This window comes from Lepisma saccharinum, chromosome 24 (genome assembly GCF_977018435.1).
Source record: "Lepisma saccharinum chromosome 24, izLepSacc3.1, whole genome shotgun sequence".
Lineage (NCBI taxonomy): Eukaryota > Metazoa > Arthropoda > Insecta > Zygentoma > Lepismatidae > Lepisma > Lepisma saccharinum.
This window is the reverse complement of record NC_139252.1, coordinates 56,033,865-56,046,395: the sequence shown is the minus strand read 5'-3', so window position 1 is coordinate 56,046,395 and position 12,531 is coordinate 56,033,865. Positions and strand designations below refer to the sequence as shown.

General features: G+C 38.0%; 1 protein-coding gene across 4 annotated transcripts in view; it reads left to right on the top strand.

Annotated features, from left to right (window-relative positions):
* The first annotated feature begins 557 nt into the window (after positions 1-557).
* The window catches only part of LOC145978286 (uncharacterized), a 33,763-nt gene continuing 21,789 nt past the window's right edge, over positions 558-12,531 (top strand). For 2 of the 4 annotated variants that reach the window (XM_083110814.1, XM_083110810.1), the window contains exons 1-2: positions 558-1,056; positions 11,279-11,428. In XM_083110814.1, the coding sequence (XP_082966940.1) occupies positions 11,378-11,428 (51 nt within the window). In that variant the 5' untranslated portion in view covers positions 558-1,056; positions 11,279-11,377. The remainder of the gene's footprint in view (positions 1,057-11,278; positions 11,429-12,531) is intronic. The other 2 variants (XM_083110812.1, XM_083110813.1) reach the window with 2 other exon arrangements.

The window sequence follows — 12,531 nt, the reverse complement described above, 5'->3', positions numbered from 1 at the left end:
CAGTTTTGGAATCCAATCGCCGCCACTGGTTGTTGACATCAAGAGTTGACCATATTTTTAAATACGGGCCAATTTTTCGTGATCCTGCATACCCAACATGCCCCACCCTACTAACTTGTAAATATATTAAAAAATATTTGGGCAGCAATTTTTTTATGTTTTTGCAACTCAAAATTAATTTCACTCTACCATTTGACAACTGATTGTTGGCTGCTTACACTCCGTGCTAAGATTTACCTCGTCTGTGCTGCTACCTATTCTATGCTGCTACTCCGCAAAAATAAACTTCACAAAATTTGCACGTCTGTTGAGGTTTTCTGGACGCTTCCAACTCTTGGCTACATGGTCAATCAATTTGTAATATGGAATTATAAGTTTTCTATTTTTTTCATTTGTTGTTCCCTCGTCATAAATAACAATGAATAGGCTAGAAACTACTTGGTATTAATATGGTCGATAAATTAAAGTATAATCTAATTCGATCCTTTTATGATGACAAGCTCTTTGTGTCTTCATTTGACTATCGAATTTTGTTCGATATAATAGGTCGATGTTGTGGAAGTTTTGTTAATGGCATCGTGTAAGCTTTCGCTTCAATAACTTGGTTTTGTTATTCTAGTGATTCGTGATAGAAACCTGTGCAGTGGGAATATATTCTTAAACATTAAAAATGGCCAATGAAATTTTACAAAGACCTGAACTGCGAACTGTGACTTAGCTCTTTTTATGTGAGATATTAGATGAAGTGAATGTTTACGCCATGACAGCTAACCTGTTTGGCGTTGGGCTTGTCCAATTCCCGAATGACTGTTTTGCATTGCGTATACAATAAAGAAACAAGATATCTATTGGTACGCATTCAGACATTATTAACAAGGCATATTTAGTACATAGGTAACATTTGAGTACATGCTAGAATTAGAAATCGGGCAAGTACGTTACATAAGGTGGATATGGAATGTTAATGTTGATCCGTAGAGCGCAAAGTTTAGTAGTTGTGATTGTGCAGAAGTGGGATGTTTTGGTCAACATTAGTCTTGCTTTTTCAGTTTAATGGTACGTAGGAGTCTCAAACCTTTTGTTAAGATGTGTGTGTAGTGTGCAATAATTTCCCTGCGACACTCAAATGTGGTGTAACTGAAATTTGTCAGAATTGCCAATAATTGATTCATATTTTGTTTTGATTGGAGTTTGAAAGGCCTAAGGTTTGTTTGTTTTCGCACGTTACAATTGAGACATGATTCGAGTTGACCTTCCCCGGTATTTTACAGAGAAGGTCATCTGTCGAAAAAATATAGTTTGTGATTGTAGAATAAAAATATTACGCAAATATTGGGCGGAATAGTGAAAACTTTAATGAATGGTCACTTAAATTTTATGACAAACTTTGGTAACACAAAATATCAGATTTTAATGTGTATCCTATATAACGAACTGTTACCCAAACTTTTTTATAAATGGGTAGGCTATTCTAATTCAAGATACTTGTGGAAAGATACTAAATTACCTAAGAATTTGTTACATTTCATGAGTCACTGGTGAGGAACACAGTTTGCTCACATGCAAAAATGCAGTGAAAATTAAATACTACATGTTCCATCTGTTGTGAAACACTGTTGGTTTTTGGTGGTTTTCTTGATTGAGAGTTGGTTTTTTTAAATTCTTTTTTATAAATTTTGAACCAATAGGAGATAGTGGGAGTATTGGAATTTTGCGCTCTCTACATCCAGCACCATTGTTAGATCATCGTATACTTACCATTCCATTTTTCTGCCTCTCGCCACACGTCAATTATATTGCACATCTCTTTTATATATTACTAATTTCACTTCAACCCAGTAAAAGAACAATGCTTGTACAGCACTTACAGTGGTCATTTTGGCCCAAGTTCCTTTTTTGCGAATAAGGTTTTGTTCAATATATGCTTTTGTGGTTAGATGAAGCAGGGGTACTAATTTACTATCCTTCGGACACATTTATTTATTTGTAGAGAAGAAACTACTTACCGTAATAAGTTCCTGTAGCATTGTCGAACATCGGGAAGGTGTTTTGTGTGATTTGGGAATGTTTCAGAGCTGAAATTCATGTTCTTCGTTGAAAATTAATTCTCCGACGGAGATAGCGTTTGGCGCGTACATCTTCCGACACCATCACGTTCGTACACCTTCGTACACCATCACCTTCGTACACCGTCGTGACTATCATGACGTGTCGTGATTGTGTTTTGTTGGTATCCAGTGTTTCGAACTCCCTGCGTTTGCGACGAGAGTTAGAACTGTGGATCGAGGGTTTGGAGAATGACGTGTGGTGGGTGTGTTGTAAAGTTTGTGCCGGGTGTGGACAAACCATTGGCGCGTGGATAGGTTAGTAGGGCCACGCAAAGGTTTCAATAGTTAAAAAGATAGCCCCACGAACCATTGGCCCTAGCCCCACGAACCATTGGCGCTAACCCCACAAACCATTGGCGCGTGGATAGGTTAGTAGGCCACGCAAAGGTTTCAATAGTGAAAAAGAAAGCCCCACGAACCATTGGCGCTAGCCCCACAAACCATTGGCACGTGGATAGGTTAGTAGGCCACGCAAAGGTTTCAATAGTGAAAAAGAAAGCCCCACGAACCATTGGCGCTAGCCCCACGAACCATTGGCACGTGGATGGGTTAGTAGGCCACGCAAAGGTTTCAATAGTGAAAAAGAAAGCCCCACGAACCATTGGCGCTAGCCCCACGAACCATTGGCGCGTGGATAGGTTAGTAGGCCACGCAAATATTTCAATAGTGAAAAAGAAAGCCCCACGAACCATTGGCGCTAGCCCCACGAACCATTGGCGCGTGGATAGGTTAGTAGGCCACGCAAAGGTTTCAATAGTGAAAAAGAAAGCCCCACGAACCATTGGCGCTTGCCCCACGAATCATTGGCGCTAGCCCCACAAACCATTGGCGCTAGCCCCACGAACCATTGGTGCGTGGATAGGTTAGTTGAGTTAGGTTGGGATACATAGTTAAAATTTGGTGTCAGAACGCGAAAAATAAAGTTAGAAAGAAATAGATCTGATTAAGTTTGTTGACGGGCATTTCTTGGGTTCCGAAGGTTGAAACACTGCATAACAATTGAAAATCGAGAAAAAACAAGGCCGATGCGTCATTCCTACGCGTTATTATTTACGAAGGTGTGCGCGCCATGTTGTGTGTGAGGCAAACGGAAAGGTAGGAGGAAGAAGTAGTCGTAAGGTGAAAAATTGCTCTTAGTTTCATGAAACCAACGTCAATACACGTTCAGGAATGTTCCGCGAAGCAGATACGTAAGTTTGAATGTCAAAAATTTGGCAAAAGAGAAGCCGGGCGCGCAATTATGTAGGAAGGTGTACTCGCGATATTGTGTCTCAGGCAAGGGAAAACACCTACCAGAAAGACGTTCTGGTAATGTGAAAAATTGCAATTAATTTAATCAAAACAACGTTAATACACCTTCAGGAATGTTCCGCGAAGCAGATACGTAAGTATCAATGTCAAAAATTGACAAAACCAAAAAAATAGAGGTGTCCGAAGGATAGTAAATTTTTACCGAAGCAGGTTAGGTTTGGTTCCCTTAGCATTAAAATAAAGTTCGTAAATGCATTCTACTAAGGTTCCGATTTACTTCTACATTCATTCCCATGCTTCTACAATATTTACTGTCGCTTGTCGACGGAGAATATCTTGTCCATGAGAAGTGCATAAGGTAATTTTGAAGTTTTTTTTTTTTTTTTTAAACGTATTTCGAGTCCAAACAGTGCTCATTACTTTTGAGGAAGGTTCAAATTTCATGTGACAATGATTTCAAAATTCTACGATAATTAGTCTTTGTGCTAAAGTAGTTTTCACGTTCAGAAGACACAACAGCGCGTATGGAGAAACCGTACAGTGTTGCCAATAGAGCGCTATCTCAAGTCGCCGGGAAATGATGAGCTTCCTTCACAATGTAGGTGTTACATATTTTATATGTAGCCTATAATGATAATTATATGTAATTATTAATATTAATATTATACTGTGAACATTACAGTTCATTAGCATGTCATTTTCCCATTAGATTTAATTTAATACACAGGCACATTTAATATTCATTCGCCTTTCTCTGTAATTATTTCATAGAATAACATTGAGATATGGTAATGTGTTACATATATATATGTATATTCATTCATTCATTCATTGTTTTCTGCCTAATTGGCAGGTTTTTCACTGCAATCTCCAGCTTTCCCTGTTCTCTGCCTTACGCTTCGTAATAGCATACGACCCAGTTACTTTAATATCATCCATAAGCTGATATCTCTTTCTTCCACGGACTTTTCTTCCTTCAACCATTCCCTCCAAGGCATCTCTTAGCAGGCAGTTTCTTCTTAGACAGTGTCCTAACCAGTTTCTTTTCCTCTTCTTGATGGTCTCCAGTATAGATCTTTTTTCACCAACTCTATTGAGTACGGCTTCGTTTCTTACCTTGTCCGTCCATTTTACATGCTCCATTTTTCGCCATGTCCACATTTCAAAAGCTTCGAGTCGTTTCTCTTCATTTCTTCTCAACGTCCAGGTTTCTGCACCATATAGTGCTACACTCCACACAAAACATTTCACTAATCTCTTCCTTAGACCTATGTCCATGGGTCCACAAAAAACATTTTTTCTTCTATTGAAAGCTTCTTTTGCTATTGCGATTCTCATTTTCACTTCTTGGTTGCAGCTCATGTCACTGCTTATAGTGCATCCGAGGTACTTGAAGCTATCCACTTGCTGGATTCTTTCACTGTTTGCTCTCACATTAATATTCCTTGGTTTCCGTCCTATAACCATTGCCTTTGTCTTCTTTACATTAATCTTCATCCCATACTGCTCACAGCTGCTGTTTAACTCTTCTAACATACTATTTATGGTTATTTCATCCTCAGCGAATAATGCCATGTCATCAGCAAATCTTATGCAGTTTATTCTTCTTCCTCCCAATTTGACACCTCCTGTGCCCTGGAAACAAGTTTTCACTATATCTTCTAAATAGATATTAAACAAAGTAGGCGATAGGCAGCATCCTTGTCGTACTCCTCTTCCAATTTCACAGCCTTCTGTCATTTCGTCTCCTGTTCTCACTTTAACTCGTTGATTCATGTATAAGTTGCTTAGAAGTCTTCTCTCTTTCCAATCTACACCAATTTTCTTCAGAATGTCTAAAAGTTTAACCCAATTCACTCTATCAAAGGCTTTCTCCAGGTCTACAAATACTACAAACACCTCCTTTCCTTTCTCTAAATATCTTTCCCCAATGGTCCTCAGTAAACCAATTGCATCCCTTGTACCTCTTCCTTTCCTGAAACCAAACTGTTCTTCCTCTAACTCGCCACTGACCTTCGAGTATAGGCGTCTGTTCAGAATTCTTAGAAGAATTTTTGCCGAGTGAGATATCAAGCTGATTGTCCTGTACTCAGAACATTTTCTGGCATTGCTTTTCTTCTGCAGAGGTACCAAAACAGTCTCCGTGAAATCTTGTGGCCAATCCCCTTTCTCATAGATTTCATTGCATAAGTGCAGTATTTCTCTTTTTCCATCTCCCAGGCATTTGATAAGTTCAACAGGAATTTCATCAGTGCCCGTTGCTTTCCCATTCCTCATTTCTTTGAGTGCTTGCTCAAATTCTTCATTCAGGATATAGTATCCTTTCTCATCATCAGGCACGTCGTCTTCATTTTCTACATTCAGACTGTCTGGGCGATTCTCTTTCTGGTAGAGCTCTTCAATGTACTTTCCCCACACATTCGATATTCCTTTTTTGTCTGTGATTTCACATCCTTCCTCGTCTTCTATCATCCACATTGTTTTCCATTTCTTCTTTTGGAAGCCCAAGCAGTTTACTTCACGATACATCAAGTCATACCTTCCTCTTTTTTCCAGTTCTTCAATTTCTTCACATTTTTGTTTCATCCATTGTTCTTTTGCCCTGTCAGTTTCTCTTCTTAGCTGGTTATTCAGTATCTTGTAATTATGTCTTCCCTCTTCTGTATTTACATTCTTCCATTTTCTCCTTTCCTCCATTTTTTCCAGCATACTTTCAGTAATCCATGGTTTCTTTGCACTTTTCCTTTCCCTGTAGCCTATTGTTTCATCCACTGCCGTCTGTAAGCAGCTTTTTATTCCATCCCACATCTCATCCTTATTGTTACAACTAGCTTTAAACTTATTATAGTTTCCTTGGAAATGTTCTGCAAATTTTTGTCTTTCGTCTTCTTCCCTTAGCTTCTCTAAGTGGGGTTTCTTGCTCACCTGGTTTTGGGTTATCTTCTTCAATGTAAGATTGATTTCTCCTATTAGCAAGATGTGGTCTGAATTAATGTCAGCTCCTGGCAATGTCTTCGCATTTTTCAAACAATTTCGAAATCTTTCTTGTACCAGTATGTAATCTATCTGGTATCTTTTACAATCTCTTGGACATATCCAGGTGTACCTCCTTCTCTTATGTTGCTGGAACAGTGTGTTTCCAACAATTAGGGAGTTTCTTTTACAGAAATTTACCAGGCTTTCCCCTCTCTCATTTCTCTCGCCTTATCCATATCTTCCTACTGTACTTCCATCCTGCCTTTCTCCTACTACAGCATTCCAATCACCCATTACGATAATGCACGAACCCTTTCTCTCTTTTTCCATCAATTCCTCTATCTTCTCATAGTTTTCCTCCACTTCTTCTTCTGACAACCCACTATGTGGCATATACACTTGAATTAACACTAAGTCTTTCTTCTTTCCTTGAAGTTTCACCATTATAATCCTGTCATCCACATAACGCACTGCTATAACTTTATGTTTCACACGTGGTCCTAGCACTATTCCCACACCACGGTTTCCTTGTTGATCACCTCCAGAATAAAACATCTTGAACTCATCACTCACTATTTCACCATTTTGTTCCCACCTCACTTCTGATATTCCCATAACATCTACTTTGTTTCTTCTCATTTCTGCCTTCAAGTTTTCTAGCTTTCCCGACTGTAACAGAGTTCTGACATTCCACGTTCCAATCCTTAATCTTACCTTCTGTTTGCTTCTCTTTTCCCCATCAGTGTCCTTTGTCATAACGTGTCCTTCCCAGACATCCCCCTCCCGGACATCCGAATGGGGGGCTAGTTTACGTCCGGAATATTTTGCCTTGGACTGACTCATCATGATTGCAGTTTTTCTAGTATACATACATATATACATACATACACAGGGTGTCATTTTAATGGCGCCCACGGACCACATATTCGTGTAGAGGACATCAAAACAAACAACTTTTCTCAGTAACATTTTTCTCGTTGGTGCGTCGATTCGACGCTGCAGTCGTTCAAAAAAGACCGTTTTGCCGCCTGGATGCTGGCAACCCAACACAACATTTGATCGTAACTGTGACGTCATTTCCTGCAGCGAAACAGCGCACGGCAGGGTTGCAAGGAACACACAAATTTTGTGAAAATTGACAAACTACCAATCACATGATTAGATGTAAAACGAATCGAGAAATGCGTCCAGTAGACCGAACATCATAATCTACCAGCCAGAAGATCAGCAGTCATCTCACGGGAAGGGTGAAGTGAACCAACGGTATGAGAAATGGTAAAAACGTATTCAAAATGAAGTGTCAATATCGGATTTAGTCTCAGTCTATGTGTCAAATATCAACGAGAATACATTTTATTGAACTTACAGCTTACATGTGGCTGTTTACGCCCAGCTACATATTTGCAAATCTCGTTGCAAGGTTGATATCTATAGGTTTGTGTCCAGATGCCCTGTGGTACTTTTGTGCTGATAACGGATGTATCCGAGGTTCACGTTGTTACATTACGGCTAAAACACGTACAACACAGTAACAATCTAATTATGAATCAGTAGCTAATATACTGCCCTGTTCACAGTTGCAAACTATTACATGTGTATCCGGTGAGTAGATAAACACAGTCGTCGGATAGCTTGTATTACTACTACTTATATCCCTGTATTTTCAACCATTTTTGTCACTTGCCTCATAATGTCCTGAATTATATTATGTGTTGCTTAACTTTGGCATTTTGAGTTCTTTCATTTCTATTTTGTCATTTGTTCAGTGTGTCACAGACAACTAGTATCAGAAGGACGAAGTGGATAAACTAAATTGTAGATGCCAACTCGGTAACTAGATTTGCAAATATTTGACATGTAAGCTGAGACAAAATTCGATATGACCACTTCCACTTGAATTCTATTTTCTTTCTACCAATTTTCGTATCGTTTGTTTACTTCCTATTAGGTTAAAGAACGTGTTTTCTCATTTCCTTTTATGGTACATAATGTGGCTGATTGTAACTATGTCATTTTTCAGAGAATATGAGTGTTCCTGGCAACCCTGGAACGCATCGCTCCACGACGGGATATGACGTCACAAATGCAATCAAATGTTGTGTGTGGTTGCCAGCATTCAGGCGGCAAAACGGTCTTTTTTGAACGACTGTAGCACCGAAATGACGCACCAACGAGAAAAATGTTACTGAGAAATGTTGTTTGTTTTGATGTCCTCTATATGTTTCCGTGGTCCGTGGGTGCCATTAAAATGACACCCTGTATATATATATATATATATATTCATTATTGTCTATGAATTTATGTGTACATTGGAAACTGAAAGGTGATCTTCATTTCAGTATTAATGTCGACAGTAATGTAAACAAAAACAACGTGTATTTGCGACAGCACTAATGTTACTCACAACAGCAGCATTGGAAATAATTGTAAATTATTAACTTTAAGTAATTGCAATTCTATTATAACAAACTGAATGAAGTTAATATTTTTACTGAATGGAAATAAAATAATAACTCGAAAACTTGGTGGTGATTAGCTGGAATGCTGCGGTGAGTCTGCTCAAGATGGCCAGACAACGTCCCCTTACTTCGTGCGTGGTTCGGGTTAAAAAGAAACTCCAAATGCATGGAAGTAATGTTTCTGGGAACCTTTGAGTGGTTATAAAAGATAATTTCATTATTTTCTTCACAACTTCGTCGCTGGAAGTTTTTACAGAACAAAAAAATGGCCAGCGACGACATTTTCTACTGCACGAATATAAAAAAATCTCCACATACTTTATTTGAATATTTTTTAATGCAATTATGCTTTAAAGTATTATAAATTCTGAGCACCACCATCAGCTATGACAATTAAAACACAGTGTCAATTTTTTTCATAATGAATGCTTCAATTTTATGGCATGTTGCAACGTTAGGAATGAAAACAATGTAAAAATTTTTTTTCACAGAAAATTTGCGTTTTTAATTTATCTAAAAATATGTAAACAAGTTACCACTTTTTTGTGCTCACCATCGTATTCTCTACAAAATTTCCTGCGAAACTGCAGGAACCGATTTTACGTAAGCTAAATTTGTAAATCTAGAAATTTCACAACAGCACGCTCGTATTTCCCATAAGAAAAGCATTGTCCATAAGAGCCCATTGTGTCTTCTGAACGTGAAAACTACTATAGGATAAATCATGAAACAATTGTAACCGTTATTGTCATTTTTTTATCCTACCTTTTGTATTTATGCTCAGCCTATCTATAAAGAACCCACTTTACATTGAACTCAACTTTGTGACTGTACCTAGGAAAACATTATGTAGACCTGATATCGCTTAGAAGAAGCAGATTTCTGTGCTATGGTCATTATGATTTTTTAAAAGCAAAAAGACCTTTAAGTTGAAAGGTATGCATTAACATAGGAAGGGGAAAAGATGTAGAATGGATGCCAGATGAAGGAAACAGGAAATAACAGACAAAAACTAGTGAAATGAATTGTCAACCACTGCTTTTTATCTGTAGTTTCCTGTTTCATTCAATGTTGTGCAGAGGATTTTAGGGATGGAAAGGGAAATGTTTCGAGCATAGCTAACATATTTACTAAGTATGTAGTTCAGCTGACATAATTAGTTTGTGTCTTAAGTCGTATTTTTTTTATTTCTTTGTGTAATCATTCTTATCATATTTCCTTTTGTAGTAACATTTCCTGCCATGTTTGCAAAGTGTGAGTAAATAAGTAAATCCATATTCTACTGCATAAATCAATGGTTACATTAATACATTAAAGATGAGAGAGACTTCCTGTCCATAGTGTGCTTCTAAGTATCAGAAACACTCCTTTGAACATCAGAAAATATCATACATTGTTGTTTTGCCACTTTATCTATCTCGAGGCCTCCCTAATGGCATAGTGGTATGTCATTGCCTTGTAATCAAGCGGTCCAGGGTTCAATACGTGATGGAAGCACATAGTGGTTCTGATCCCACTTTAAACTGTAGGTCCATCCCTGATTAGCCTATCTGTGCATAAACTGAACTTACAACAAAACGATTCCAGCTCTTATCTCTCTGTGTTAATCATAATTAGTAGAGTGCATTGTAACCTGACACATGAATAGATTGTCTTGGGTTATCGACCAGGTGAGTCGTCACTCTCATCTTCAGGGTTGAACACTTCAACCTTGAAGATGAGAGTGGCGTTAGCTCTCGAAAGCTTGGAATATTTTCTGCAACTCACCTGGTTGATATCCCGAGAGAATCTATTCATCGTTCGTCGCCAGGAAAGCTTCAAGTCTTACTTCAACTTGACACATACTTTAGAGGTCATGAATCTTCCGAGTATTGTCTACCCTGAGTTATTTTTCATGGCTTTTTTTATTGCAAAGATTTCATCTTTTTGTCTTGCAATTTTCTCAAATCAGTGAACCAATGCTTGTTTTACAGCATTTCCCTCTCATTCAAAATATAAGCCACATCTAGTTCGTTACGCACTTTAACACCGACATGTCTACTTCATTGATTTGTTGTCTTGCATCGTTTACAATACGTTCTGGAGCAGTGTAATGTGTGTGGTCGCGTGGTGCATGCTAACTAATCAAATAAATATTTAAAACAGCAGACAGGCATTTGGCGAATCTTCTAAATTAAACATCACTTTGCGTCTACTTGGTTCAACATTTTCTTGCACCAACGTGACACTGGGATCCACCTGCATTGCACATAGTGCTGCGAACTAGTTTTCTTTCCTGAATTTTAATTACCCAACTTGCACCATGTAGTTCATAGTGAGTCATCAATTTATGGCTTTATTTGTCAAAAAAATGTACTCTTGTCCAAAATATCCAACTCTCGTTAGGACAATTTGTACCTAATTATATTTTAAAGTGTTGAATTGTTAAAGTTATCAGTAGCTCTGTGTATAATCAGTTGATTACTTATTATTTTTCTATTACAGGACATCCAAGTTAGATTAACAATTAAAGTTTACCATCAGTCATTGTGACTGATTACACTCAAGATTTTCCAGCTTGGAGAATTTGTTGAAGTCAGCACGATGAATGCTGAACAACATGCTTTACCTACATCAACAGCTGGACCGTCTGAGGTAAGTCTTAAAATATTTAAAAATAGTAACTCATACTCTATGTGGTTATGTTTAGCATAATGTTTGTATGTAGGTGTGTGTATATATATGATGGCTGTCAAATGATAAACTAATACTCATGATCTGCTCCTGGTTGTTACAAGCGAACAGTTGCTCCAGTCGAGCAGCCAATTTCTAACCCCACCCTCGCCCGACAGCAGCACCAGAAGCAACAGTACTATGGCCCAAGTATTAAAAAGGTTAATGTTTTTACAATTTTAAGTCCATATTATCTGCATATTTTTGGTGAAAATAACGGTATGCCTTGAGATGACCGGACCCCTCTCCGATTTTCTTCATATTTGACATAGTCACTAATTTAGGTCCCCTAATCATGAATCTGAAGTTAAAATTTGTCGGAAACGTCTAGAAATTGCAAACTATTGACGCTAGCCTCACGAACCATTGGCACTAGCCCCACGAACCATTGGCACGTGGTTAGGTTAGTTTCGGTTAGGTTAGGCAAACATAGTTAAAATTTCGTGTCGTGGTAATATCAGGATCTAGAAATTGCAAATAATTGCGAACCATTGACGCCAGCCCAACGAACCATTGGGACGTGGTTAGGTTAGGCAAACATAGTTAAAATTTGGTGTCGTGGTAGTATCAGGAATATATATATTTGCTTGTGAAACAAAAAATTTCACAAAAATCGATGGTTTCCATTCCGAAAACTAACGCCTTATTTCAGCTTATTTTGCAATTTCTAGACGTTTCCGGCAAATTTTAACTTCAGATTCGTGATTAGGAAGCCTCAATTAGTGAGTATGCCAAATATGAAGAAAATCGGAGAGGGGTCAGGTCATCTCAAGTCGTTCCAAAATAACTAAGTATGTATTAACATATTTAGCACATTTTTACTGCATATAAACCTCTTTCCTGGTCATCACTCATCATTGCCATTAGCCAAAAGTGGAAGAATAGCCACGCTAAACAACAAAAATACTAATGTCCTTGTAATTCCATTAATGTGGAAAAGTGGAAATGCAGTGCAAGCTAACTAAAATACAGTACTACAGCAATGCTGGTCGTATAGAACATAGTTTCATGGTAAATACGAAGTA